At 53.8% G+C, this 27,774-nt stretch overlaps 1 protein-coding gene across 12 annotated transcripts in view; it reads right to left on the minus strand.

Moving 5' to 3' along the window:
* Nucleotides 1–27,774, minus strand: part of NCOR2 (nuclear receptor corepressor 2) — a 236,808-nt gene that overhangs the window by 20,687 nt on the left and 188,347 nt on the right. For all 12 annotated transcript variants that reach the window (XM_030501177.1, XM_030501167.1, XM_030501179.1 and 9 more), the window contains exons 18-28: nucleotides 27,369–27,511; nucleotides 21,846–21,993; nucleotides 18,918–19,473; nucleotides 14,183–14,303; nucleotides 13,016–13,253; nucleotides 8,341–8,496; nucleotides 7,602–7,741; nucleotides 7,419–7,524; nucleotides 6,610–6,714; nucleotides 5,600–5,703; nucleotides 2,988–3,138 (exon numbers count right to left, since the gene is read on the minus strand). In XM_030501177.1, the coding sequence (XP_030357037.1) occupies nucleotides 2,988–3,138; nucleotides 5,600–5,703; nucleotides 6,610–6,714; nucleotides 7,419–7,524; nucleotides 7,602–7,741; nucleotides 8,341–8,496; nucleotides 13,016–13,253; nucleotides 14,183–14,303; nucleotides 18,918–19,473; nucleotides 21,846–21,993; nucleotides 27,369–27,511 (1,968 nt within the window). The remainder of the gene's footprint in view (nucleotides 1–2,987; nucleotides 3,139–5,599; nucleotides 5,704–6,609; nucleotides 6,715–7,418; nucleotides 7,525–7,601; nucleotides 7,742–8,340; nucleotides 8,497–13,015; nucleotides 13,254–14,182; nucleotides 14,304–18,917; nucleotides 19,474–21,845; nucleotides 21,994–27,368; nucleotides 27,512–27,774) is intronic.

The following is a 27,774-nucleotide window of genomic DNA, read 5'->3' on the forward strand; positions in this document are numbered from 1 at the left end:
CTGATGGAGCAAGCACTCATGTGATGGGAGACCACCTCCTTGTCTGAACCTGGAACAGATTCTTCTGCAAACAGTGGACAAGTGTCCTGAGCTACAGCCCCCACCTCTCCCAAGCACAGCCCTGCCAGTGCCAGGCAGCATCATGCCCACCCTGGGCCATAGGCATCCATCATGTGCAGCAAGCTGTGAATTTAAGCAGCTTCTGATCCAGCTGAATGCCTCCTGGTTATGTAATGGGCTCGGAGAGGGAATGTTGGCTTGGAGAGATAAACACCTCTGCCCATCGTCCCTGGCCAGGTTGCCCCTGCCAAGGATTGCCAGTGCCCTGATTGTCCTCTCTGTAGACAGAGAAGGTGGTTATACAATTAGAGAAAAAGGGGAAGTTAAAAATATTCATTCCACTGCGGACAATTGGGAACAAAAGTCCTCCTTGGCAAAACCAGTAATTAATAAAATGGGATTATTACAACTTCACGCCCACTACTGGTTCCCGCAGCCAGCACCCACTCAATCTAGAAACTGTTTGGGGAGATCTGACCCTGAGCCTTCACTTCGGATTCATTCTACTGGAGAAATCTGGGGGCGACACTGAGAACCAGCCAAGCACCCTGCGGCAGACACGGGGCGATGTGCCTGCACCCTGTCATCAAGGCACATCTGTTGCCAACAGACCTTCTGCAGAGGGGGACGTGGTCCCGGCACCCTTTGTACCACTGGGAAGCAGGGGGGGGTGCGAGGGAGAAGAGACTAAACAGAAAGAAAATCACTCCAAGCCCACGTCCCTTGCCTTGCAGAAGCCATCAGCAATCATATGCAGAATGAGAATAACCAATCTAGCACAATTCAGCTTGCACATGCTACAGGATCTCGTCTCATTACAGCTCTTTTATTTTAAGCACCCTCATGACACTAAAGAATTTGCCATTTTTTTTCTGCTTGCCAAAATTCATAATCACCAACAATTTCAGTTTTCTTATTTAATTTTTGTTTAACTCTTCCTCACCGGGCTGTTTGGGGGAAGGAGAGAGGCAGCAGGGCTGGCAGAAGCACACAACATGACTCAGGATGCGATAAACGCTGTCAAGCATGTAAAAGGCTGCCTGTGGAGAGGAAGGAATTAATTCCTCATGTGTGTCCACAGCAGGTAGGATGAGATGCCATAGGCTCAGGCTGCAGATGAGGAGACTTGGGCTGACACCGGTAAGTGCATGCAATGGGGAAGGGTTTGGTCTGCCCAGGGAGGGGTTCCAGCTCTGGGCACAGGGAGTCCTCGCTCCTGGGAGCCTTCCCTATCTCTCCCCTGATAGCACCACTTCTGAGATCAACCTCATTCGACTCCAAGCGCAGGCAGAGGAGATTAAAATAGCTTCTTGCACAAACAAGTCCTGAAATGCTTCCTGCGTCCTCCCTGGTCCAAGCCCTGCCAACTGTCCCAAAGGGCGCCCAGACACAAGTCTTCCACGGTGACACTTCTTATCTGGGCTAGAGTTGACAGTGAATGCGGGCAGGCATGGGACAAGCTGGTTTCCACGTGGTGGGTGAGAAGCATGGCGCAGAGCCCTGTCCTGAAAGGTCCCTGTGGTCCCAGGGCACACACAGAAGTGGCATCAGCCAAAGCTTGTGAGTTGTCCCCAGTGGTCTGACCTGAACTCTCTGCTTCTGGCCTTGGATGAAACGACGAGTCTGTGATGAAACCAGCTGCCTGCACTTATGGGCAAGAGGAAAAGGTCTTCTGCTGGACACCCTCTGCCTGCAGGACTGACCACAGGGCCTAACAGGGACGCTCTGCCCCAGGGAGGGATGCAGCCATACTGGAGAGGGAGCCAGAGGGTTCAGGCAGCACAGCAGCTGACCAGAGATACCTGCTGAGGCAGGCGAGCACAGCAGAGGTTAGGATCTGTTCCTCAGTCACCTCCACATTCAACTGAGAAGAGAGGTGACACAGGAGGACAGCCATCCCCGTGCACATGGCAGTATTCTACCCCAAGAGGATGTGGGGCTGTGGTATCTGTAAATCAGCTCTTCCCAACCCCAGCTGCGGGTGAGGAGGAGCCCGGCTCCATGCCAGCGATGCCCAAACGCAGCACACACTGAAAGGCGAGCACAGAAGAGTTGTTTCCAGCTTCACTAGAGAGGAACATCTGCTTATCTCTGATGGGAGCCACCGGGACACAGGCAGCAGCTTTGATGGACAGTGCTGGGATCAGATGAGCAGGCGCAGAGGAGGCAGAGACAGCTTGTGAGTGCTGCTGATACCACTAACGCAGCCAGGCACCGCCGGCATATACTGAGGCAGCACGTTACCGTGCAGCAGGGCTGAGAGCTGCAACACAGCTTTTAGGTCTCTCCTGAGCCCCTTCGAGAGCAGCCCAGCATCAGGCTCGCTTGCAGGGTTTGCTTTGCCATACTCTGCTCCTCAGCTGGACAGGGTCAGACTGTAACAAGTGACACTGTCTGTGACACAGCGCTGCTGGGCCCAGGAGGATTCCTGCAGGGCAGCCCCATGCTGGGAAAGCTGTGTCCAAGATGTTGCAGGTGAGAATGTGATGTCTGAATAAACCTTCATGCCAAACTACCTGACTTGCGTCCAACTTGCAGGTTCTTAAGTCCCACCTTGGCCCAAGAGCTTGGAGATGGTTTCCTAAGGTTTTCGCGGTCTCCTGCAGAAGATGCTAGGGATGAAGGCAATACCTTCCATCTGGTCCTCTCCTCTCTCCTGGTCCTCAAAACCAATGAAAACCGGAGACATCGTGCCCCTGCCCACCGGCAAAGCCACCTCCAACGCAAGGTAACCACACAGGACAGAAGGAAACCCAGCCAGGCCTTAGGCAGGCAGGGTGGGAAGGGAGAGAAATGACGCTGGAAGCAAAGACGCGAGGCTGGGACGTTGCACTTTGTCAGCCTTTCCTCAAATAGCTCCCAACTCCCAGCCACGGCAGCACAAACCCCTGGCGCCTGCCCTAAAAAGGCAGAGGATTACAACTTACCCTCGTAGGACAGCACGTGGCCTTTCTTCCCTTCGTAGATGACATGTCCTTTGGGCACAGCATCCTCTCTTGCCTTCTCTGCTCTGCTGGGGCTGTCTTCTCCGATTATCCTGGTAATGGTTCCTTTGTACAGCACTTCTGCTGGGGTGCCCTTGGAAAGCCACCAAGATCCATATTTAACAGTGTCACAAGCAATTAAGCAAGCGCGCGCGCAGGGACAGGCTGTTCCCCGCGGGAGGCTGAGTGGAGGGCGAGCGCGCCCAGCCTCCGCTTCCTGGCGCAGCCAACAGCGAGGGACCTGCAGCTTAATTATTGATGAGGATGATAACGAGGAGCGGTAAAGAGGTACGTGATCTGTGCGAGGCTGCTGGGAAGAGGCAGGGGGGCTGAGGACAGCACAGACCTCCAAAACCGCAACTCTTCACCCTGCATGCTTTGGAGTAAGCTACCTGCATCGCTTCCACCCCATGGGTTTGGGAATACAGGGCACCTTCTGGGGACATCTTGGTGACAAAAGGGACTGCTCAAGTGTTAGGGTTTTTCTATTTGCAGCCTATTTTTCCTATTGCAGCCTATTTCCCCAACCTGGTACAGGAGCCATGGAGATGTCCTGCTTGCCCAGGGCACATCTGCTGGCAGCAGGAGTGACCTTCAGATTGCTGCCTGCACACAGGAGCTGGTGCTGGCAGCACGCCTGGGTGAGATGACAGGCATCAGTGAGACCAGTCCTGGAGCAGGTCCGGGAGCAAAACCTGCTGGTTGGCTCTCCAACAGAAACAGCTCCCTATACAAACCGGTGTGAACCGAAACCTCTCTTTCCCTGGAGGTACACACAGTCACAGCTCACAGACACCTGCCCCCCTTTTAATGCCCTTCAAATAAATCCAGAGCTGGATGTCCTTGAAGACATTGCTGGTGATAACACCCCTCTGCCATCACCTGCTGGTGCCAACCCACAACAGCCACTGTAGGGTGATGGTCCTGCACCCCACTGCACGGAAGGCACAGCCATGCTGTCAGAGAGAAGCTCTTGACTGACTCCCCTGCATACTCTGCTCATTTAACCCCACCAAGCCCCAGGACTGATGCTCATGGGAAGCAATACCCCAGCCAGCTTTGCTGATGCTTCCAGGTTGTGCCAGTGCAGGCTATTCCCCCACCCCAGCTTGAGGATGCTGCTGGTACCAAGCCCTGGAGCAGTCCCAAAACCCTGCCAGAGCTACCAGGACATGCCAGCATCCAGGTTCAATGCTCTGATCGTTCACCCTTGCGGTACACCTGGTAACGGCTTTTCCAGCTGGCTCTCCCAGCCCCAGGTAAGTCATCTTCCTTCCGTGGACGTGCTCAGGGGGGATTTGAAAGCAAGTGATGACAGATGGCTTCAGAGCAGAAAGCATATATTCAAGATCTGCTTTCCGTGAACTGGATGACTAATCTGAGATCAAATGTCAGCTCTGGGAGCTGCTGTCAGAACAGGGGGCTCCTTCTCCCCAGTGGGAGCAGAGGGATGCAGGCTGCTGGGCCAGGAAGAGGGGCAGGTAATGCCCTGGGTCTGGGCTTGGTACCTTAATCTCAAGCCAAACAAAGGAATCCAGATGGATTAATCAGCTGGATGCAAAACAACGTCTCAACAAACTGCTCATCTCCTGAACTCTGTCATGTGGTGCTCAAGACCCTTCCTGCCCACCCACTGCTGCCCATAGCTGCTGCAGGGGTATACGAGACGATGAAGCATGTGTTTGTTCTGATGGGTTATTTACAGCCCCCGAGGAGCTGCTCCTGGCAGCTACTGGATGCAGGCACCAGGCAAGTAAAGCCTTTGCTGTGGGCCAGGATTCAGGTTCATGTCCCCAGGGCCCAAGGGAACACGGCCACCCTCCTTGAAGGAGGCAAGCAAAAATCTCAGCATGAGTGGCTTTAAATATCTGAGTGATGGCCAGATAAAATCCCCACAGGAAAAGGATTTTTTTTGTTGTTAAGGCTCTCCGCTCTGTTACCGTGTGAGCAATAACTCACACTGCAAAACACTACCTCCCGCTTGCCAGCTGCTCTTCCGAAGATGGATGGTGGAGATTAAGGCCAAAGTATCTTCCTGCTCAAGAGAGCCTTTGGGCAGGACCTCAGTGCAGCAGGCTCAGCCCTGGCAGGACACCTCCCTACCTTACATGTACCTTGTAGCCTCCTCCTCTCCTCTGCCTGGCCTAGGCTCTCCACCCATCTCCTCCTTCGCTCAGCTCCACTTTCTTGCACTGGCAAGATTATCTTCCCAAAGCCATTTAAAGCTGCTTTTGCCTCTCTTCCTGACAGCCATGAAAAGCAAAGGGGGGTTTAGATGTGCTACCAGCTCTGCATTGCTGCTGGTGGAGCTCTGCTCTCCTGCAGGCTCAGGTCATGGGACAGGGCTTGTGCTATTCTGAGTGGAGGCTGTTTGCAAAGGCTCTGCCCACAGACCTCTCCGTGGGGCTCTATGGGATGGGAGCATTGCAGACCTGTGCTACTCAGCCCCGTGCCATGCACTCAGTGCACCCCACAAGCCCCCAGCCCCCGTGTACAGCACAAGCTGCAGTCAGGAACACCCAGAAGGCAAAACCCACCAGAGACAAGGGACCTACATGTGTGATGGACCCTCGGTAGGTGATGGGTGACTCTGGAGGGGGTCTGGATGTTGGTGTTCCCTTGGTGATGCTCCCTCCCGAGGCAGAGCTGAGGGAAGTACCTGTAAGACACAAAGGCAGTGAGCTGGGGGTGGATTTGCTGTTCAGCACAAAAACTGTGGGGCTGAGACAACCGACTAAGTGAAGGATTCGACCCAGTCTAAGTGAGCTGCGGTTCTGGAGGGGAAGCCCTCCAAGGGATGCCAGTGTTAAATCCCATGCCTTGCAGAGCCCTTTCCACCCCATTCCCCAAGGGACCCAGCCCCACAAGCACAGTCTGGGAGGTAGGAAAAATGGGCATTTTGAGGCTATCAGCTCCCTGCTGCCTTTGTGGAGGGGCCAGGCAGATTTATGAGTCTGGGAGAAAGCACAGCCTGCCTCAGCCTCCCCTGATGGGATCAGAGCAGATCTCCAGCGAGATGCAGCTCAGGGTGGTTTGAGTTCATTTGTGTGGATCTGTCCTGGGCTGGAGCCAGCCCACTGCACTCAGGCTTCTGACTGCATTAGTTGCGGAGTTCACAAACCAGAATTTGCACTTAAAAGCAACACCTTTGCATTTATTTTCTTCTGCCTAGCTAATGGGGAAAGAAACATGGGAGTGCTATATTTAAACAAAATGTGGTCCCTGCCTAGCTGCAGCAGCAACAGTGAAGAGCCTGAAAGAAACAATTAACAGAATTTAAGCAGATCTTGCTTTGTCTTGAGTAACAGATTTGTGGGTTGAACACAAAACCTCCACCAGGATCAAAGCCCAAGACCCTGATTTGGGGAGATGTGGAGACATTGTACAGACCTATGTGTCACAGTGCTAAAGAAAAGGGGTGAAGAGACCTCTCCTGGTGGGCACAACCCCAGAAATCAAACCTGAAAGCACGGGGCAGCTGCAGCCAGCGTGGTGCTCACCAGGCTTGGCAGTGCCAGCATCCCTCCCATCCCACTTCCCGTGCTTCCCGCTGCCGGCTCCTCACCCCGCAGGATGGAGCCCTCCTGGGACGGCTGCAGAACCAGACTTTCCGGCTGGCTGGCCTGGCTTCTAGGAGAAAGTTGTTCCTGCTTTACTCCAGGAAAAGGCACTGGAAAACAATAACCATGTATCAGTATAGGTGCAGGGCAGGGGGCCACAGCCCTCGGCTGCTCGAGGCTTTCATCTCTGCCAGCCCTGCATTGGCAACTCCTCAATGCCTTTGCCATCGCCACCACTTTGAGATGGACTTCACCAAGGCTGCAGCAATCAGTTGAATGCACAACTACTGGTGAGCAAAGCCTTGATCCTCCACCTTGGCAAAGGCACTGCCTGGTGCTGCCTGCACTGGGCCCAGAGCCGACATTGAAAGCCCAGTACTGGTTTATAACAGGACCTATGCACAGTGGGGATAGGGCCCGTATCCCTCCTCCCTCAATTTAGTCCTTTACTCATCCCCTCCTGCTGTTAAACATTTCTAAATCTGCAGACTAAACACTTTCTTTGTTCACTTCAGGCCATTTACTCTTTATCCTACTAGCCTGGGGAGCGGCAATATATTTCCTTCCTTCGATCACAGTATTAGCTGGAGGGTATTTATAGGCTGGGATGTGTCCCTGACTGAGTTGCTGCTTTCCTATACTGCACAAATTTAGCTCCCTGTGTCTCTGCTTTCCTGATGGACTAATCCTTTCATCCTCTTAGCAGGTCTCTCTGCACTTCACTGCCGTGCCCTGTGCTCTTCTTTCCTCTATGCCACCAGCAAGTTCGCTTCCCAGTATTCTCCAAGAAACCACTCACCTCCCAGTCCCTTACCCAGTTTCTTGGGATCCATGGTCAGTGGCAGGCCCATGGTGATGGAGCCAACAGGGACCTTGGCGTGCTCAGAGCTGTAGGGTGCATGGAGCTGGATGGGCATGCCCTGTGGAGCAACAGAAGAGGTCAGGAGCTGCTGCCATCCCTGCAAGGCATCTCCACCACTCACACCCAATGCCCTACCTGGGAAATGGATCCAACGGGTCTCTCCAGCACTGAGGGGTGCTTGGTGGAGGAGATGAGGGGAGGAGGGTTGGAGATGCTTGCTAGTCTCTGCAGCCCTGAGCGAGAGCTCTCATGCAGGTTTAGTGGGATGGGGTGTCCTGTGTAGAAAACACAAGCGTTAGCAAGACCGAGGGCAGGCAGAACGGCTGCAGCTATCAGAGAGGAAAGGGGCAAGGGAGGGAGCAGGAGCTGGATGTGATGAACTGGCCGGCTGTGAGCCTGCACTGGAATCCAAATCACACGATCGTTTTGGAAAGGACTGGAATAGTTTAAATTACTGCCTTGTCCCCTGTGCAGCCAGAGGATGTGCTGTGCCCGACTTGTCTGCCCTCCAGCCACAGAGGGACAGCGCAGCAAAGGATGAAACCTGCCTGACCTTGTGTAAAAGCAGCATATGGAGCACCCACACTGTTCTGCAACACACCACATCCCTAAACCTGCCGTGGCGAGAGCTGGGAGACCTGACTGGCACCCTCAGACCACTGCATTAGCAGCGAGGGAGCTCCGTGCCAGGCCAAAGCAAGGTGTTAGCAGGTTTCTGCTGAACCCTCTTCTCTTACCCTCCTCAAAAAGCTGCACTGATTTGAGAGCAGTGACTTAAGAGCAAGAGCTGTGATACTGGCTGTAACCACAGCCTCCATCCTCAGCCCCAGGTCAGGACAGAGGGCACACACCACAGTCAGCAGCTTTTACTTGCCTGGTGGGTTATACTGAAACAAATGGGGCTCTGCCTGGGGAGAGGTTTTTATCACATCCCGGGAGTAGGAGAGGACGGGCGGCCAGCACGAGGCAGCCATCGGCTCCGCACTCAGCTTCTGAGCCTCTGCGATGGAGGAGAAATGCACGGACTTTTCTGCAAGGGAAACAGAAAGCAAACGGCTTGCTCAGCAACCCCATGGGCAAGCATTCCCTGCAGGCATGCGCAGGGAAGCCACGGCCAGCTTCCAACATGGGACATGGCTTCAGTTCAGTCTGACCTGGCCATAAGGAATGAAATCACCAACCAAACTGAACAGAAGAAGCCTCAGTGTCACTGCCTGGATTTGGCAGCATTTATTTCACTGAGATGTTTAAAGCACAGCGGGGAGGGCAGATGTCCATGTTGGTGATTCTGCTGGTGCTCACTGCCAGCTAGGACCTTCATGGACATCCCATCCCAGCCATGAGAGACTGCATTCCGCATGCGGCCAGTCACTGGGATGAGCCCAGGGTACCGCTCCTTGCCAGGGCTTGGCCACATGCAAACCACCCCTGGGCAGCCTGTGTCTGTGCACACAGCTCTGCATCAACCACCAAGGCAGTGCTGGAGGGATTCATGAGGATCCTGCCAAACCCTTCATGAGGTTAAAGCAAAAAGGCACCAATGCTGCTGTGGGATACCTGGCAGGCACCGGCACACAGCCAGGCACGGGGTCCCTGGGGAGCCCCAACTGCCAGGGACCACAACACACTGGGAACAAGCTCATCCCCACATCACATCATGATGCAAAAGCTCAGCTGCTATTAAAGGATGGCTGCTGGCTATAAATCATTTGTAGGCTGCAGGAAGTGACCAGAAATAATGGTATCAGGTTCTTGGACAGCAAGGGAATAACGTGCTGATGTTCTCTGAACACCTGGGACAACCACACCGCGTGAGATTGCCAAAGGCAAATGAAGATCAAGACGGGCTCTGCGGGATGACCAGATGCTCTGTGGGGAGCAGGCAGCTTGAGGGTCCTCTGCAAGGCACCGGAGAGGGGGGCAGGAAAGCTTCCTGAAATTACCTGGCTTGGGATATACTGGATGCCAGGCTGGGTTCACCCTGGCAATAAAAAGGCTGAACAGAGGCCAAGAAGTGCTTAATAATGGAAGAGCTGTGCTGGGGATGCCCGAAACCTGCCATGCTCTGCAGAGTGCTGGGGAAAAGAGGGGTTTCATCTGCACCAGCTCCACCCCAAGTACATCTTCACACTTTGCTGAGCAGACAGACGAGACAGCCTTTTCTGGATGGATTAGAGGCAGGTTCGGTAGGATCTGCCTGTAATCGATAACCACTTAATTCTGCACTGCCTTTCTTGCCCAGACCCAACCTGTGTAACATCCGCATTGACCAGAAATTAGAAACTGGGCAGTAAACAATAGCAATCACAAATGAAGCCAGCCTTTAACCATCAATTTTTGATAAAAATAGATGCCTCAATCCTGCTAAGCCTAATAATAGGGCAAGTAGATTATCAGAGGCCCGATTTAATGAGGCTTTACTGCATTATCGTTATTAATGCTCGGTGTACTCAGAAGCTGAGAGATTATTCTTGTCCCCTTCAGTGAGAGAAGAAATCCATTATCAGCACACAGAGGTGTCCAGGCACTCACACCTCTGCAGCCTGGCAGGGCTGGACCTTGGCTGCAGCCTCTTCTCTCCCCATGTCAGATCCCAGAGAGAATCCCTTCATCCTGCCAGTATGGGGGAATATAGGCACATCCTCCAGATTGACACAGAGTCCCTGGCACGTCCATGCTCCCTGATTTTCTCCCCTTCAGTTCAGCCTCACTCAGCTCTGCTCGAATGGCACTGGCATGTCCTGGCTGAAGATACTCTCCAACGCCAAGGCACTATCAGCCAAGGCTACGTGCACACTGGATGGCTCTTGGAGAGCCCCATCTTCCTCCCCTCCCCACGGGAGCCATCCCCTCCCCTGCATGCCTCTCTCCAGCCTGTGAAATGTGCCCGGTTCCTAATTGCCCCCGCATTAGAGGGTGGCTATAACTCAGCCAGCTTTTGATAAAATAGCACTTACGCGGAGAAGAGAGAGTTCCTATTACCGTTTATCAAGCCCCTGGAATGGGAGCGAAGGAGTCAGAGTTTATATGATCTGTCATCCAAATTAATGCTCTTGGCTTCCCATCGCCTACAAAGGCCAAATGAAACACGACTAAATCAACACAAAACATACCTCTGGCTTTCAAACTGCCGATAACCAAAGATATGCCCGACGGCGGCTCGGCAATGGGAAAAGGGATCTGTCTGCCTGTGGGTGAGATCCAGGCAGGGCTGCCTCTGCCTGGCCCTGCGATGAGCAGCTCATCTTGGAAGGAGGGGAGGGCAGTGCTCAGGAAGGTACGGCTGCGCTGGCCACCCTCCAAGCCGATACAGCCCCAGCCAGCGGCTGCGAGGCAGCCAACGCCTCGGCCAGGATGTGTGCAAGACTTGGCTTTGAAGCGGATCCAGAGCGGTGAGGAGGATGTTGATCTCTGGAGCAGATGCAAGAGTTCAAGCTCTCTTATTGAACAGGAGGAGGAACAGGAGTACCTGCTCCAGTGGAGCTGGCCCCTTGCTAAGAGGCAGCAAGGAGCTGCTCTCCTGAAGGCTTTTCCTGTTTAACATGAGGTGGTGTGGCAGCACAATGTCTGCAGTCTGGATGCTTGCCACTTCACTAGGACGCCTCAGAGAGCAGAGGAGGGAAGGGACACACATAGATTTGCCAGGACTATCTGGCTATCTCCCCTCTGATCCCTGATCCACAGCCGGGATGTGCTCCAAGAAGCTGAGACAGCACTGAGCAACTGCTGTACTGAAATCAGGGCTTTGGGAGATTTGATTTCTCCGCTCGAGGTGATTCATCACAAACCTGCTAGTTTTCAAATGGGAGATGCACTCCCATCACAGAGAAGACCAGTCTAAGATTCCCTAGGGTTCACATGCAACCCAGACCTGCTGTGGTACCCAGCGGACGTGCACAGCTACGCAGGGTTTGGACATCACACAGCTGGAGCCCAAAACCTGCTGAGATGTTTGCAGGGGAATAGGGAGGAAGAATTAGTTTCATTAACATGCACAATTCAGAGCACTACAGAGGTGTGAGAGGAGAGAATAAAGTGCTTCACACCATTAGTGCTTTGCAGACAACAAAGCCATAAAAAATCCACCTGGTTATCAGACATATATATTATATATCAGATAATATATTATATATTGGCATACAAAATGGTGCCAAAAGGTTGCAGAATGACATGGTTAATCTCCAACCCCTAAACCTTGGCTTGTACCTAACACACAGAGAGATTTGCCTCATCTCCTCATTGTGCTGCAGCCAGGAGGAAGCTGGAGCTGCAGCACTGGGACACCAACAATGCTGACTACCTGCTGCCAGGGCAGAAGAGCTGGAGGGGAACTTCTCCACCTGGGCAGCAAACACAAGCTCAGCAGGACGAGATCAGCTGGAGATGGGACTTCATGGGTGACAACACCACGACTCAGGGGAAACTCCCTTTCTTTCAAGGTGAGCAAGCACTTCCCTTGCTTATACGCAAAACATCCTGGTGGTGTGATACACACATGGCAATATTTATTGTTTAAAAAACCCCACTGGGTCAAATGCCAGCAACCAACTCTTCTTGCAAGCACATCATTCTGTGCAGAGGGACATGACAGCTTGGAGAATAAATACCTGGGCCTGGACACTGCAGAGGAGGCTGCTGAGATCCTGTCTGCCTGAGGGTGAATTAGTGCAGCGATTTTCCAGCAATGATCACAGCCCAGGTCCAGTGCAGATCTGCCTCATCAGTGTAGTCTTATCCACCTTCCATCTCCATGCATTACAGCTGCACCCATCCCCATGCAGGATCCAGCACCGGGGGATGTTGCACCCCCCCCAGCCCAACTTCCCTGCTCCTCTGATCATGCCACCAGTGACAGTATCACATCTTCACACACAACTGAACCACAGGCTGGCTATGAGGGGCAGAGACACAGAGTCTGAACTGGAACAGACTCTGATGTTCAGATTAAAAACACATTTAGAGGATGGTCTCATCAGGACTTCCCGTCTCTCCTTAACCTTGATCCCCAGGTGCTCAAGCTAATAATGCTTCAGATGCTCTACGGTGGGAAACTCTGAATTGCTCATTAGGCAGCCAAACCACATCAGAGCTATTCCAGGGAGAAAGCACTGGGAATCTTTACAGGAACCTTTGGACTCCAAGTCACAGTATTAGCATTGATTTTAAATGAAATAATGGTCCCCACTGAGCATTAAAAGCATTCTTTATAGAAAGCCAGCAAGGTAGAAAAGAGCCATTGTACCCAGAGCTCTGGCATGCCTCCAGGCCCCTTTGCTCTAAAGTGAATGGCAGAGCCGCTAATAAAGGCAATCTTCACCTCCTCAGCGCTCGACACTAGCCCCGTGTTTGCTGTAGGCTCAGTGAGACATCATGTACTGTCTAATGAACATGGGAAATTAGCCATGCCTCTCTCGTCCTGCTTCAAGATGCTATTAAAGAGCTTTCAAGGGTTGAAGCAAGCTTTCACCTAAGAGGAAAAAGAGCTGCCGGCTGCGTACAGCTGCACACACTGGGTGCCGGGTGCGGATGAACACGCGCACGTCCCTTACCTTCCTTGTCACCAACAGCGGGGCTCCTGCTCTTTCCCCTGGGACTGCTGCTTGGCTGCTGCTGCTCCTTCTCAGCCTGCTGCTGCTGGGACTGGGAGAGCTTGCTCGGGGGTATGTCCTCACGGGCAGACTCATGGGCTTTTGTGATCTGCTGCTGGTAGAGGGCCAAGGCATGGGGAGGCACCTGAGGCTTCACACTTCCACTCTGCAGTATCCCCTCCGAGAAACCCTCGGAAATCTGCAAAGCAATAGGAATTGGTGACACTTGGCATGTGCTGCTGACACCCCTAACAGTCTTGGAGACATCAAGGTGTTACGAGAAGCACCTGCTCCACACTACCACTGCAAGTCTTAGCAGCCAAACAGGGCTCCAAAGCTCACCAGCCATCACAAAGAGTACCAGTTCTGTGCTGGTGGTGCTACAGGAGAGCCTCACACTTAGCATGACTCAAACCTCTAATCTATAGTTAAGTGCTTGTAGCTTTTGCCAGATGTCACATTACAGCAGCCACATCTTAAAGCTGTAACACAGGAAACTGGAAGAGCGTCAGGAATGGATCCTCCCTGAGTACTCAGAACCCAGATTTCCTCCCTGCCCACCCTGTGCTGCTGCTCCTCTGGTGTAGACCCTGGGGATACCGGGGTGCTTTTTGTCACAGCCCAAGCCACTGCACCAGGAGGAACCATCAGCCTCAGAGAATATATGTTCTTTCAGTACATGGCTACTGGGTAGCCAAAAAGGGGGATCAAGCAGAGCTTTTGGATGAGGAAGAGCATAAACACTTCTTAGGCAGTATCTTTCAAGCCCTGGGAAGGTGCACCCTCGCTTTTTAAAGCAATGGGAGGCAGCAGTCATGTGGCAACGAGAAGCTTTTTCTGTCCAGACCTCCCACGACTTTCTGATCAAAGAGCTCAAGGGACATCCAAACGCTGCTGGCAGAGCTGCTCCGGCAGCTGGGAACACACTCGGCACAGAGAGCACCTTGCCTGCTGGCGAGCTCACGCTGCTCAGGCACAGCTCTGTGCAGACCATGAGCTTGGCCATCCACAGGGATGAACACATCCTTCCAACCCTACCACACACCACACAGCCTGATGGAACAGCATGCAGGAGGCACACACAGCCCCTGTGCTCCCAGTCCCAGCCCTCTCCAGCGGGGTACTCACAATGGGAGGGATGGCAGCAGCACGCTGCTTCAGCTGCTTCAGGTCCAGCGGCTTCTGTGGCGAGGAGTTCAGTCTGGCATCACTGGCGGTGTTGAGCAGGCTGGGCCGGGGGGACAGCAACCTGGACACAAAACATGCATGTCAACCAGGCAATGCCCATGTCCCATTGCTCCCCCATGCCCTGCACCCCTCTGGTTTATGCTGCCGAGCCTAAAGGACATCCTTTTCATCAGAGAAGAGCGTGCTGGACCACTGCTTGCTGCTGGGAATCTGGGCTCTTGAACACATCGTGCACTTGGTGTTCCAGCCCTGCAAGCAGCTGCCGTGGCCCCAAACCTGTTTAGATGGTAACTACCACTCCAAAGGTCTTAGCATTTGCACAGTGTGGAATGGGATTCAAATCCTGCTTTCCAAAGACAACTCCCACAGGGCTCTGTGCTCAACAGGCTCCGGAGCTCTCTTTCCCTCACACCCTATGCTGACTATTTCTACCAAATCAGCTTTGCCCACAATAAACCCAAGGGAGAACTGGAGCCTGGAGTTACAGAGTAGTAGGGCAACCAGTTCAGATTTCATTTGGGCATCACGCTACCTTGCTGGAGCTCACACGTGATGCTTTCCCAGCACTCAGGATCAGCCTCATGCTCCTTTTCAAGGACTATCTTTTAACATGGTGCTAAAACCTGGGCAACCAACCACATGCACGTGACTGGGGTGCTCAGATCACTTGAAAGATGAGAGGCTGGATTTGGATGGGATTTGGTGTTCAGCCCAGTGGCTCTGCAGCCCTGCACCCTCACCACTTGGTCTTCTCCTTGGCTCTTTGAGTTGCCTCAAACACTCAGCCAGCCACACTGAGCCTCTGTGCAAACAGTGTGAGGTGAGCATCTCCACAGTGCCACTGAAACAGGACAGGGATGAAGGCATCTGAAGCCCATGGGTCAAATCCTCACTGTGCCCAGCTCCTGAGATCATGCTAAGACCCCGGGGACCACATCTCCCCAGACCATCTCTGCTCTCCCTCCCTCCCAACTCCGATTTGTTGAAGCCAGTTCATAGTTTTCAAGCTTTACAGCTTGATTTGTTTATTTTAGCTGCTATTTCACTGCTCTCTTCAGCCTATAAATTTCAAGGTCATTCCATGCTCACCCTTAGATGAATAAACAAGTGTGGCGAGGCCATGTACAGGGAATAAACTCATCATGGTGCTGGGACTGCCACAGCCCTTGCTCTGCACAGTGGCCAGCATCAGAGGGGAAGGAGACCCACCTCCAGATTAGGTACCAGAGGAGACCAGGCAAGGGGCAGCAAATCTGAGCTGCTTCCCCACATAACTGCAATGATAAATGCAACATGGGTGTTGTGAAGCCATGCTGGGGGGGACATGGGGCTCCTGCAAGGGTGCAACACCCCAAAGTCTGCAGAGACACATGGCTGGGGACAAGGGCACCCAGCACTTGGCTCCTGAGACCTTCACTCCACACTGATCTGGTGCTCAGAGGAGGTGACCAACCCAGGAGCACTGGCCCATCTCCATGTCACTGTCACTGCTGGTGTAGACCAGATGTGCTCAGCACTGCTCTCCTCACAGTGATTCTTGCAGGACACGTACCTAAACAGCCTGATGTTCCAGAGAATGGCAAGTGGGGTCCCACCAGCCCCCAGCAGAACCACCACCCCAGCACCCACACTGTGCACTCGTGGTGCTTACAGAAATGCCTTTAAGCACCCTTAAGGTCCCTTTAAGCACGCTTAAGATCATCAGGTTTCCTACAGCCCTCCAAGATCCTGAGCTTAGGAAGCCAGAGTAAGTATTAAGCTTATCAATATGCAAATTGCATAATTTAGTACATCCCTCCCAGCAGCTCCTGCGCTGCACACAGGGCTGTCTGTTGGGTACTTTGCTCTGGGAGTCACCAGATGAACAACCCTCATCAGCTCATCTCCACATGATGCCAACCCGGGGCCTCCCAGACCCAACGACCAATCCCTAAGCATGGGTGATAGCACTGGGAGGGATGGGAAAAGGGTTTGAGCAGGAAGGGGCTGGCATGCATATGACTGAGCCTTGGTGGTGTGGAAACAGACCCTCCAAGGCACAAAGCTTTGGGGGTGACCAGGACACTGTGTTCCCCAAACTCCTTCACCCACCACCACAAAGACAGGGACCATTTTCAATGCCAGACAAGCTGACACACTGACACATGACCCAAACACAATTCCTTGCACACACAGTGATTGTGCAAAGGTGATGGCGACCAGATTTCCCAACGGACTCCCCCAACCCAGGGCCACAGCACCAACATGATACCAGCCCAGCGCAGCCCTCGCACTTATGGCTGAGCCAGCAACCACAGAGTGCAAGGGTGGCTTTGTGCCACGCTTGGTGGCTTGATGCTCACGGGCAGGCATCTCCTCTCTGCACTGCAGGTCTACAGTGTGGTTGACCGTGCATGGCCTCCCTCATATGTCCCCATCTGCTGTGACCTCCTGCTGAACCACCATACTGATAGCTCTAGCAGCAGCCCTCTTGCAGCACACACTGCACAGAACCACAGTCAATTATCTGCTTTCCCCAGCTTTGATGAGTTAAGGCTGTGCCTCCTTATCCTGGACTTGTCTTTGCTACCGCAGGAGGACTCAAAAAAGGCTGCCTCAACATCACACACCAACCATGCACCTTTCCCTATCGCCGCGGGGACAACCCCAGCCACCCTCTGTCCCCTTCTGGGAGATGCTGTGGACAGCTTGATGCCTTCACCGGTGCAGGGAAGCGCTCCCACGCCGTGCCGGCGCACGGTGGGCGGGCGAGCATCGGGTGATGCGGTGACGGGGCGGCTCACGTGGCATCCCGGCAGCCTCGTCCTGCTCGGTGCGAGTCACACTGCAGCAGCGGGGCTGCGGTACCCGCCCGCGAGCCCTCGCCCCGGAGGGAACACCACCGGGAGCACCAGCACCTCGGACCTGGCTGGGGACCGACCCCATGAGTGCTCCTGCAGCACTGGTGCGAGCTGTAGCATTCCTGTGCTGGCACGCTCTGCTATCACCCGTGGTCCATCGCCACACTGGGTAAGAGGAGTGGCTCGGGAGCTGTGGGATGCCTGTTTAATGTTTAATACTCCTGGAAGCTGGTAACTGTTTGACAAGCGAGATAGGCGCTGACTCAGCGAGGAGCTGGGGATGAAAAAGTCGCTCCCAAGACTTGCTCCTTTGCTGCTGAGAAGTCGGTACAAGCTGCTGCTGTCCTGTTTTCGGTTGGGTTAATGTTAAACTCGAGGAGCGCAGCCCCGCTGGCCTCACTCTCCCTTTGCTGGGAGGCTTTCTCCCGTCTGGGAAGGAGCAGAGGGTGGGGAGGGGTGGTGCTGGACTCTGTCCACCACTGGAGAGAAGCACTGCAGCCAAAAGGCCTCAGCCCTGCCACGGGGCCAGGGCCAGCAGCATCCGCACCACCCCTCGGCCATCATCAGCGCTGCTTCCAGCTGCTCAGCAGTGAGGGGCTGCTCCTTCAGGGCAGCAGGGCAGCGTGGAGGATGTTCCTGCACGAGCAGGACTCACCCACTGGCTCCCACATCAATCACAGGGGAAACACGGAGACCATTAGGAGTGTGGAGACACACGATGGCTCCCAACTGCCTCGTCCTGCTGCTTTGCTCTGTTAGTTTTCCAAACAGCCCCATCCACAGCACCGAGTGCGGCCCACTCCACCTGGCAGCAGCCCTCTAACCGCCAAACTGCCCCCTGCAAGCCCACAGGAGGGATGTGGGATGCAGGACGGTGGGTGCAGGACGCTGGATGTGGGATGCCAGCCTCCAGTCCCAGCCCAGCTTCAAGGCGGGGAGGGACTGTTGTCCCTATGTGCAATGGCAAACTCAGGAGTCCCATCTGGCCCAGGAGCCAGCGTGGATGGAAGCAGGAGCCATCAGAAAAATCAGGCACATATATTCATACATATTCTATAAAACCAGGAAACCTTCTCCCTATTTATGGGGCTTTTAGGGGGGGAAAGCTCTGTGGGAAAAGCCAGGAGGGGAGAAGGACGTTTCTCCAAGGAGGAGGCCGGTGTTTCCCCTCCCTGTCCCAAGAGCCACCCATGGAGGGTCAGAAGTGCCCTCTGCTGCCAGCCCCAGGGGTGGATGGAGGGCTCAGGACCACAGTGGCTCAGGTGAAGACTCAGAGGCATAGCCCCAGGAAAGCTCACACAGTCCACACCATTCCCCTCCCTTTATGGCCAGGACGGTTAATTCACCCCTACAGATCCAAGCAGCATCTCCACTAAGGGAGCAACTCGCCCCTTCTCTGCACTGGGAACACATCCCTGACGTGACTTCTCTCCTGCCAGCACCAACTCAGAAACCATTCCCAACCCCGGATGCTGGCAAACCAGCCCGTGCTGCGCACAACTGCTGTCCCCAAGGGCACGTCCTGCTCCATTGCATCACCCAGATGGGCTGCCACCAGCCCTGCACCCAAGACCAGCCCGCGGCCATTGCCCAGTAGCACCCGTACGCTGGGACATCGCACTGCCCGTTGTGTCATGGCCCCCTTGCAAGCGATAGCCAAATGGTCACGGCCACGTGGGGCACAGCCAGGCCTGTCCCTTTGGCTTTGGGAGCACCTCAACAGCAATATTCCCAAGCAGGAGTTCAGCAAAGGGCATGTGGACACTGCGGCACGTATGGAGATGCTTGTCTGGACCCTGGGCCATGCACTTGCCCACCTCTCTCCCCGTTCCTACCTGCTCTTGTCCACAGCATCCTGCTCGTCCATCTCATCCGCGCTGCAGGTCGCGCTGGAGTCGCTGTCAGGGTTCACCCCGGGGCCTTTACTGCCTTTATGGCTCTCCTTCTTTTCAGCCTTGGGCGTCCCCTCTGTCCCTGCTGTTCCTGCGCCACTGACGCTGCTTTCTGCCTTCTTGTCATTCCCCTTGTCCTTCTCCTGGCTGTCTTCGCTCTCCTCCTTCTTCACCTCGCTCTTGCAGGGCTCTTCGCTCACCTTCTCCTCCGGCTCCTCCGTTTTCACCACGTCCACCACCAGGTCCTCCTGCACCTTCTCCTCGCTGCTGGGTGGCTCGGGAGCTGCCTCCGGCTGAGGGCTGGCAGCAGGAGCGGGGTTGGCAGCGGGAGCGGGGGGAGCGTCGGGGGGTGTTGGAGCCTCTTCCCACTTGACTGCCGGTTCTGTGCCGGAGTCACCTCCCGGCCCGGGTGGTGCCTTGGCCCCGTTTTCGCCTCCTTCTTTGGCTTCAGGCCTCGGCGAGGGAATGCTCTCGGTGTCGGAGCTGTTATTTACTGCAGCTGAGAAAAGGGAAGAAATAAAAATAAGGATCAGCCCAAGATTCTTGCTTCCCATATCGCTGCCTCCACCCCCTCCCTTGGGAGGAGAACGCCCTCGTTCCTCCAAGGGGGAGACGATCCCAGGGCTGGGAGAGCTGCGCCGGGATCCCCGGATCCAGAGCCTACTAAGCAAAGGGGTGTTCTGGGGGCCTCTTTTCTTGCCCAGCACAACTGCTGTTAACCCCCACCCAAACACAAAACCACACGCCCAAAAGCCTGGACATGGAGCAACTGGGAAGCTGGATTTTAAGGGAAAACCCTGGCTGCTGGCTGGATTTGCAGGATAGGACCTGCTCCCTCCTCACCCTCTCACCCATGGCTCTGGATCAGCTTTGCTCCCCCAGGACCAGGCACCTTGCTGGCACTCTGCTTGCTGACTTACGTTGCCCGTGTCCCTGGCTCTGCCACGCCAGGGCAGCTGGGGACCATCCCAAAACACTGGTGTGTTTATTGTTATTTAAGCTGCCAGTGGCAGATGAAAGGAGGTCAGGGTCAGTGAAAGCAAAGTGCTGGCAGTGCTGCAGGACAGGTTAATTATTACATGGAAAGGATCACTCTTAAATCTGCCACCAATGGCTTCAAATGAGCTGGAAGCACAAGCGTCCATGAACTGCTGCAGATGAAGATGATGCCAAGAGATTGTTTCTAATGCTGGGGAGAGGATTGTTCCCTCCAAGCCTTTGCCAGACAAACACAGCCAGAAGCCTTCCACAGTCCCATTTCAGCACGTCCTCACTGAAGAGGCCTCAAGCCCAAACACTTCTTCATGCGCATCCCTTGATTTGCCTCTCTCCATAGCAGCACAGACAGCTTTCAAACGTTGGTGAGATGAGTGGCACAGAAGGACTACGTCCCAAGACTGTGTGCCGGAGCACATCCATCCTTCCTTGGCAGGAAAACACGCCAGACTCACTAGGAATCTGAGCCTTCTCCACCCTTTACTCGCAATCAAGCAATGAGGTGTCCCACCACACACCCAGGGATGAGATTTATGGCATGTTCGGCCAAACTCTCCCTACTTGCCACCTGATGCTATTCAGAACACCATGCTGAGACATCCAACGGTGGCTTGTCCCAGGCTCAGCCAAGCTCCAGCACACTCCTTCCAGATGCTGAATCCATAGTGATACCATAACCCTCACACCAAATCCTTTCTCACTGACCAGCTACACAGCCCCCTGACTCCAAGCTATTGCCTGAGCATCCCCAGATGTCACCTACCCTGTCACTTCTGTGCCTGTGACATTTCATTCCCTCTGCTTACAACCTTTCTCATCTCTGCAGCCCACCCCAGCAGCACAACAAGAGACAATACTTGGAGCACAAGGCTCGGGGCATGTCAAGAGATCTGTCTCTAATCTCAAGAATACGTTGTTTCCTCTCAAGTACTCTTACAAAGAGCAATAACCACCTTTTACTTTGCGCCTCTGAGTCACGTATCACCTCGCACAAAGATTTACCTGGAATCTGCCTTGTAATGAGTCACTTGCCATGATGATTTGAAAAGATTTCCCATTTCGAGTCCCATTAGCCTGGGTGCTGAGGCCAGGAACCAGCATGGTGCCAGAGTGCTGGTTAAGTTATTAAATTACTTTGACAGAAGTCAAATGGGGCTATTGTTGGAAAATTATGCACATTTTCTCCAAACTCCAAACTGCCGCGCTTTCTAAGCGATAAATAGCTGAAAATTGCCACTTTCAAATTGTTCCCTTTCTTTGGTATGGCTGGAAGGGAGGAAAACGCTGCCTTAAAAGGGTAAGGAGGAGGAAAAGACCCGCCAAGATCCATCAGCCTTGCTGGTGGGAGACCATGGCTTCCTCTGCCTTTCCTGGCAGTGCTGGCCTCCGGCAGCAGCACTGCTCTGATGGGACAGGGATGGGCACACACAAACCTTAGTGGGTTATCCCTCCTTGATAAGCAATTCAAGAGCCCGCAGTGGTGGCTATCTAACCCTGCTGAGCATGCAGGGACCCTCCTATGGAGGAAAGCACCAAGAAATGTGATTTACAAGAGCACTCAAGCATGCCAGGCCCTGGTAAGCAGGAAGCTTGTAGAGAACATGCTGATGGAAATCAGAAACCAAAGAGCTCCCAAAAATAACCATCCAGACACACACAGGAGGGGGGCAGTGATCCAGGACTCTCGTCACAACTGTGCAATCCAGAGGCATCCAAAATACCATGAGTACCTCATGCTCTGGATGCCGTCACCTCAGTGTGGTTTTGGGGTGTCAGATGTGACCCCCCGTGAGCACTGACATTTGCAGCCCTGGAGAGGCTGCATGTGGTGCCTCTGCCGTAACCACGCAGCAAAACCAAGAGACCTGAGCTCACCTTCTGCCTCCTCGGCCATCTCCTCCTCATTTCCGCTCGTCCCTGACACCTCCATCTCCTCGTCCTCGGCTGCGGGAGGGAAGGTGGCTTCTTCGTTTTGAACGGCGGTCCCTTTTTTCTTCTTCCTTTTGGCATTCCTTTCTTTCTCCTGAGGAAGAAGGCAGAGGATGGTGAGAAGGAAAGCCCAGGGGGAGCTGTGTGGGAGCAGAGAGCACCAGTCCTCCTCAAAGGGCCAAAAGAAATGCTAACACTGCGATCACCCTCCCCATTGCCATTATCAATCCTTGGCACCGGCCTTGCCTGCTCAAAGCCCGGCAGCATGGGCTCACCATCGCCCAACTTCGACCATGGCCAGCCTGGCTCCACACGGAGCTCCAGCCTCAGATGTCACTGAGCCTATGCAGGGGCAACGTCATGGACGTGAGGACAAGGGACACATGCAGAAGTCACCAGCACGGGGCTGGCAGAGCCTGGTGGTCCCGTGTCTGCTCATTACGCGCACACGACGTGTTCATCTTGCGCATTTCCAGGCGCTACCTGCAGTTACACAAACGTGTGGCCATGGCCCGACGCTCATCTGCAGATAACAAAGCTGATGCGCCAGATACTCCCAGCCAACACAGCTTTCTTGGCCGGCGCTGCCAAAGGACTTTGACTCCCATGCTGGAGACGCTCCATGCAGCACAGCGTCCCGAAGGTGAGCTGCACGGTGCCCACATCCTGCCCTAAAGACAGCCCCGTCCCTGCTTGCAGGGGCACGTGCCACAGCCATGAGGGCGCAGACAGCTGCTCCCTCCCACCGACCCAAAGGAAAAGTCTCAGCTTTGCTATTGTTTCCTGCTCTTGTTGCTTGAGTAAATATTACCAGTAGGAACAGGCCCATCATCTCCGGCTCTCCCTGCAAACCCCACAAGAATGACGTGTGTAGGACGTTTATTTACATGGATGAAAAGATAAAGCCATGGTGGAAACGTTAACTTTGCTGCTGGACCTCTGTGCTGGGAAGAGCTGCTCCCCCCTTCCCCTCTCTTTTCTCCCCCCCCCGCCCCCCTGCAACTTTTCAACCCTTTAGAAAACTTCCAGATAAAACAAACAAATACAACTGCGTTTTGCTTGGAAACGCTGCTTGCTCAAACTCTATTTTTATCAAGCTGGGCAGGAGAGAGGGGGAAAAAGGCACTTGAGGAAGGGCTCTGTGAAGGCGTGGAGCAGCAGCAGTGGGAGGAAGGCAGAGCTCCGTAGTGCCCTCACCCCATCCCAGCAGCGATGCTCCGGTAGTGCCAGTGTCCGCACCTCTGCCCCGGCACCGATTCAGCACTCGCACGTTTCTGTCTGAAGCAGCAGTTCCCCATCACGCTCATGTGGTGACAAAGCGCTGATGTTACTATGGCAAAGACTTCTCTGCCTCTTACTCATGGGTCCGTGACTCAGCCGCGGGCAGGAGCAGGCTCCTCGCTGGGGAATTAGCTGGGAATCAGCCTCTGCCTCAGCACCCTACTTGGCCAGGGCCTGGGGGCTGTCAGTGAGCTGCCCCGGAGGCACTGTGGGTCCCTCTCCTGGCAAGCACCACTGCTGGTATTTAGGGAAATGATGTGAAATCCAGGCAGCAGATCCTGGCTACATCTAGAGATACGTTCAAGCCACCACCTCTCCTAATGCTAACAGCACCAGCCCCCTCGTGCAGCCTTGCTCCTGGCACCCAGCCCAGGAAAGGGGTCCCTTTCTGCCTCCGTAATCAATCACGGGGCTCCCACAGCTGACACGGGATCCTAACCATGACTGCAGCAGACACAGAAGCGCCTCTGTGAGCATTGCCTGGGACCAGGCACCTCCTGTCGTCATAACGTACTCTTAATCCAAGTGATTATCAGTAAGACCATGGGAAGGTGCCAGGACCATTTGCTATGGTCACTTTGATGCTCATTTTGTGCTGTACCAGCCCATGGGGTCTCTGCTCTCTACCTGCCACCAGGTACTTTTGCAGGAGCATCCAGGACTTGGTGCCACTTGAGCAGTCTGCCTTGCCAAGACCACTGAGAAGATGTGCTGCACAGAGCGAGGACACCAAATCCAGCATGAGGAGTTCTCCATGCCTGCTCCTTCATGCTGTCCTCCCAGGTACCTGGTCCCCAGCCAGCCCCATCACGTTGACTCCCACCCTGGCAGGGGCGGGCAGCTCTTCCATCACCTCCTAGGCACTGGGCGCTGCCTCCCACCACTCAAGTTTACTGCACATCTCTCTGGTTTTCTACCTCGCAGGCGAAACAACCAAACCCGACAAATTTGGCCTCTCCTTGTACTCACCATCTGATGTGGCAGCAACAGCCAAAACAGCTTCCAAACCCTGTTACCAACACGAAGCCATCATTACGGGTACCTCCCATCAGCATCAGCCTTTCCTAAGAGCAGGACCTGGCAGTGCCAGACTGCTGTGACATAATGATGTGTATCTGAGACCGCACCAGGACTAGGTCTAGCCACAGAGTGACTCCTGTGCTCTGCCACAGAAGCAGCCAGGAAGCCACAGTGATAGGAAGAGGCAGTGATGACCCCACAAGCAGGACTTCTCTGCCACCGTGCTGAGGAGGGTCTCAGTTCCCAAGACCAAGGCTCTGCACCAAGGCAGACTTGTTCACCCTCCAGAAGAAGAGGCCTACAGGCTGTCCTCCCAAAGCAGCTTTGCTGTGCAAAGCCAGCACACTCAAAAAAGCAAGGAATTGAAGAAACACTGCTCAGATGGGTCCAAAAGATTCACCCTTCAAGCAGGACCAGCTTAGGAACAACTCGCCCATCTTCGCTGCACAAGCCAAAACAAGCCCCAGCAATCACTAGACTAAAGTGCTAATCACACTGCCAAGAGGTCCCAGTGAAGACAGTGCCTAACCTCCAACCATAAACAAAAAGAGCGGCTTGAAGGACACTGTGCATCCCAAAGCCCTGCTTTCCTTAAACACTGAGATTAGTGAGCGCAGTGTGCAGAATTTCAAGGCAAAGTGACGCTGATGCCTGGGACACAGCCGAGTGCTTGGCAGTGAACCCAAGCCAAAACACACAGCGGGGCAGATAAAGCGAAGCCTCAAGGTAGCCTGACCCTGCCCCAGCAGTAACAGGCTGCCCGTCCCACAGTGCAGCCGGCTGGCAAGGACACCCTGATCCATGGAGGTGCTTGCAGAGGGAGGAGGGTGAGGATCTGCAGCAACCAGCTCCATTGAGCCAGTACCGCAGTGGAATTTCCCTCCTCAAACAGGCTGGAGAAGGGTCTTGTGGGTGCTAAGCAGCTCAGGGAAGAGGGGAAATAGGGTTGTGTGTGCTGACACAGCCCATGTGCAGCTCCTCAGCCCCTGTGTGCTCCTCTCCTGGGTAAGGACCTCTCCAGGAAAAAGATGGGTCTTCAAGTTAAAACCCCAAACATGGCATGTAGGAGTGTATGGATCACACAGGCTCTGGAGACGTGGAAAAGGAGCATCATCATGCCATACACCTTTGCCTGTTACAACCCAAACCCTTCTCCTTCCTAATGCTGGATGCTCCCTGCATGCTCAGAGGGAGGATTCCCCCATCCCCAGAGCTCCTTGGGCTCTGGCCAACACACAAGAGGACAAGGAGCCTCTAAAACACCCAGCCCCATCTCACCTAGCACTGTCCCAGCATGGGGAACGGGGCATCGTGCTCTGCACCACATTTTGGTGACAGAGGGACCTTGCCAGGCTTTGCTTCCCATCCCACACCAGACACTGCTGCCTGCCTGTCCCTGCAGCAACTCCAAGTCACCTGCACACTGCTAAAACCTGGTGTCACACCTACCTGGAAGAGGAGGCTGCAGTATTAATGAACCCCACTCGGGAAACGCATGAGATCTGCTAATTAAGTTTACCCTCATTAAGTGAGAGGAAGAAAAGCAGAGTCCCTGTGTTTCTCCGCACAGGATCAGCAATAGCTGGTGGTGGTGAGGTCAGGGAATAACCTGGGAATGTCATGGAAGAACTAGGCGATGCCAAGCTGCCTCACCACGTGCTTCCTCCACAGAGGTCACGGCTGACTACTGGGTATAGGATGAGATGTGGAGGCTTGGTTTGGTCGGGAATATATTTAGGAGTCAGGAAGGAAGGTCTATGGCAATTTAATCTCAGTTGTTCTTTTACTTTATTCAGCTTTCTGGCATCTGCTGTTGCCACAAAACAATAGAGCACAATAAATAACAGCTGAACGTTCATTGTTCTTCTCCACAACCGAATCCCATAGCCTCCAATGCTCAAAACCTAAAATGATGATGCTGATATAAACTGCAAGTGAGAGTGAGCAATTAGACTGGAGAAGTCTAGCGGCTGCCTTGGAGGGACGGATGCAGGGAAAAATGTGGCTCTGCAGAAAAACACTTCCGTGATATAATTTCTGCAACATTATGAAGCAGAGTAAATGAATACACACCGGTTCCACTGCCAGTTAAGCTGTATGAGCTGATTTCAGATTCTCCCCAGTAATGAACAATGATTTCTTTCTAATGGAACATTTTATATTCCGAGGGCTTGATGCACATTTCATTCCAGCCTTTCTATCGGTTTGGGGGTCTTTTATATAGTTTGTTTGCTTTTGTTTCTAAAAACAATTGGGTGAAACATGGGAACACAGGAGTGTCTGTGCATAGAGAATTAATAAAGAATCGCCGATGTCTTCTCTTTCTCTCATTCCTATAGACTGACTAGGATATTAAATTCCTGGGTGAGTCATTGAATGTTTTCCTGTCTGTCTTTTTACTCTTGCTGTAATAGCTTGCTTGGAGAGATTCCTGCATTGAACATTGTCCTTTGCATTTTCAAAGCACCCCTTGGGGGTTTAGCCATGTGAATTCTATTAGCCAGAAACTGGGAACCCCAGGATACTCTACAAATGAAATAATTATAATGCTTAGTTGCTCTTAGCAGTCCATCCTACCTCCAGAACACCAAGCAAGCCCCTCTTCATTCACACCCTGCACCACATGCTAAGAAAGAAGCAGCATTAGCCCCTTCTGGTGGGGAAGCTGAGGCACGGAGAGATGTGCGCATCTGCTCGCAGCCCCAAAGACCGGTTACGTCCGTGTTGGGAACAGCCTTTTTGTCCTAAACCCCTGAATTCCTCTGGGACAAAGTGGCAGTTTACCAGGTAATGGGGGTACCTGCAAGGTGCAGAACTGTGTGGCCTTGACAGGGTGGAACAGCACAACCCCACCGGCGGCAAAGTATCTGTGCAGCCAGGACTGAGCTCATGGCCTGGATAAGAAGGAGCAGCCCCACTCCTCCTTCTGCTCCTTATCTCCCTGCGTACCAGCCACACTCCAGACGCCCAGCCATCTCCCACAGAGCAGCTCTCCCTCCTCCAGACCTCCCAGGGACAGATGGGTGGAAAATCCTTTCCTGCACCACTTCCCGCTCCCCAGAGCTTTCCCTCTGAGATGATAAAGGCCCCCCTTGGCTGTGGGAAGCACGCAAGCACTTGCTGGGAAAGATCTACAGTGCCTGGTGTGGGCTGAGATGGGGCTCTCACCATTTTCAGTTTGTGTTGTTGTAAGATCTCGTCCAGGTTCTGCCTCTTCTTGTAGTTGAAGTAGAAGTTTTTGCACTGTGACACGGTCTTGGAGCCCACCATCCTGGCAATGGCTGACCAGTTCCGCCCATGCTCAAGGAGACCTGTGGATAGAGGACAAGGATATAACACCAGATACACTCGCATAATGGCAGCATTATCCACACAGGATGGGAAACATCCTCTGCACAAGCCAAACTCCACAGGAACAATATGGTCACTAGCACCCGTCCGAAGGGCTTCGTAGGTCATCCCCTGGCCTAGAAGAGCCTGTTTTTCTTTCCAAGGGGGAAAAAAGGCACTATGCTAACCACCTCTGGAACAAAATACATCCCACAGCCATGTCTCGGCCAGCCACCAGGCAGTC

The sequence above is a fragment of the Strigops habroptila genome, chromosome 11, assembly GCF_004027225.2.
Source record: "Strigops habroptila isolate Jane chromosome 11, bStrHab1.2.pri, whole genome shotgun sequence".
NCBI lineage: Eukaryota > Metazoa > Chordata > Aves > Psittaciformes > Psittacidae > Strigops > Strigops habroptila.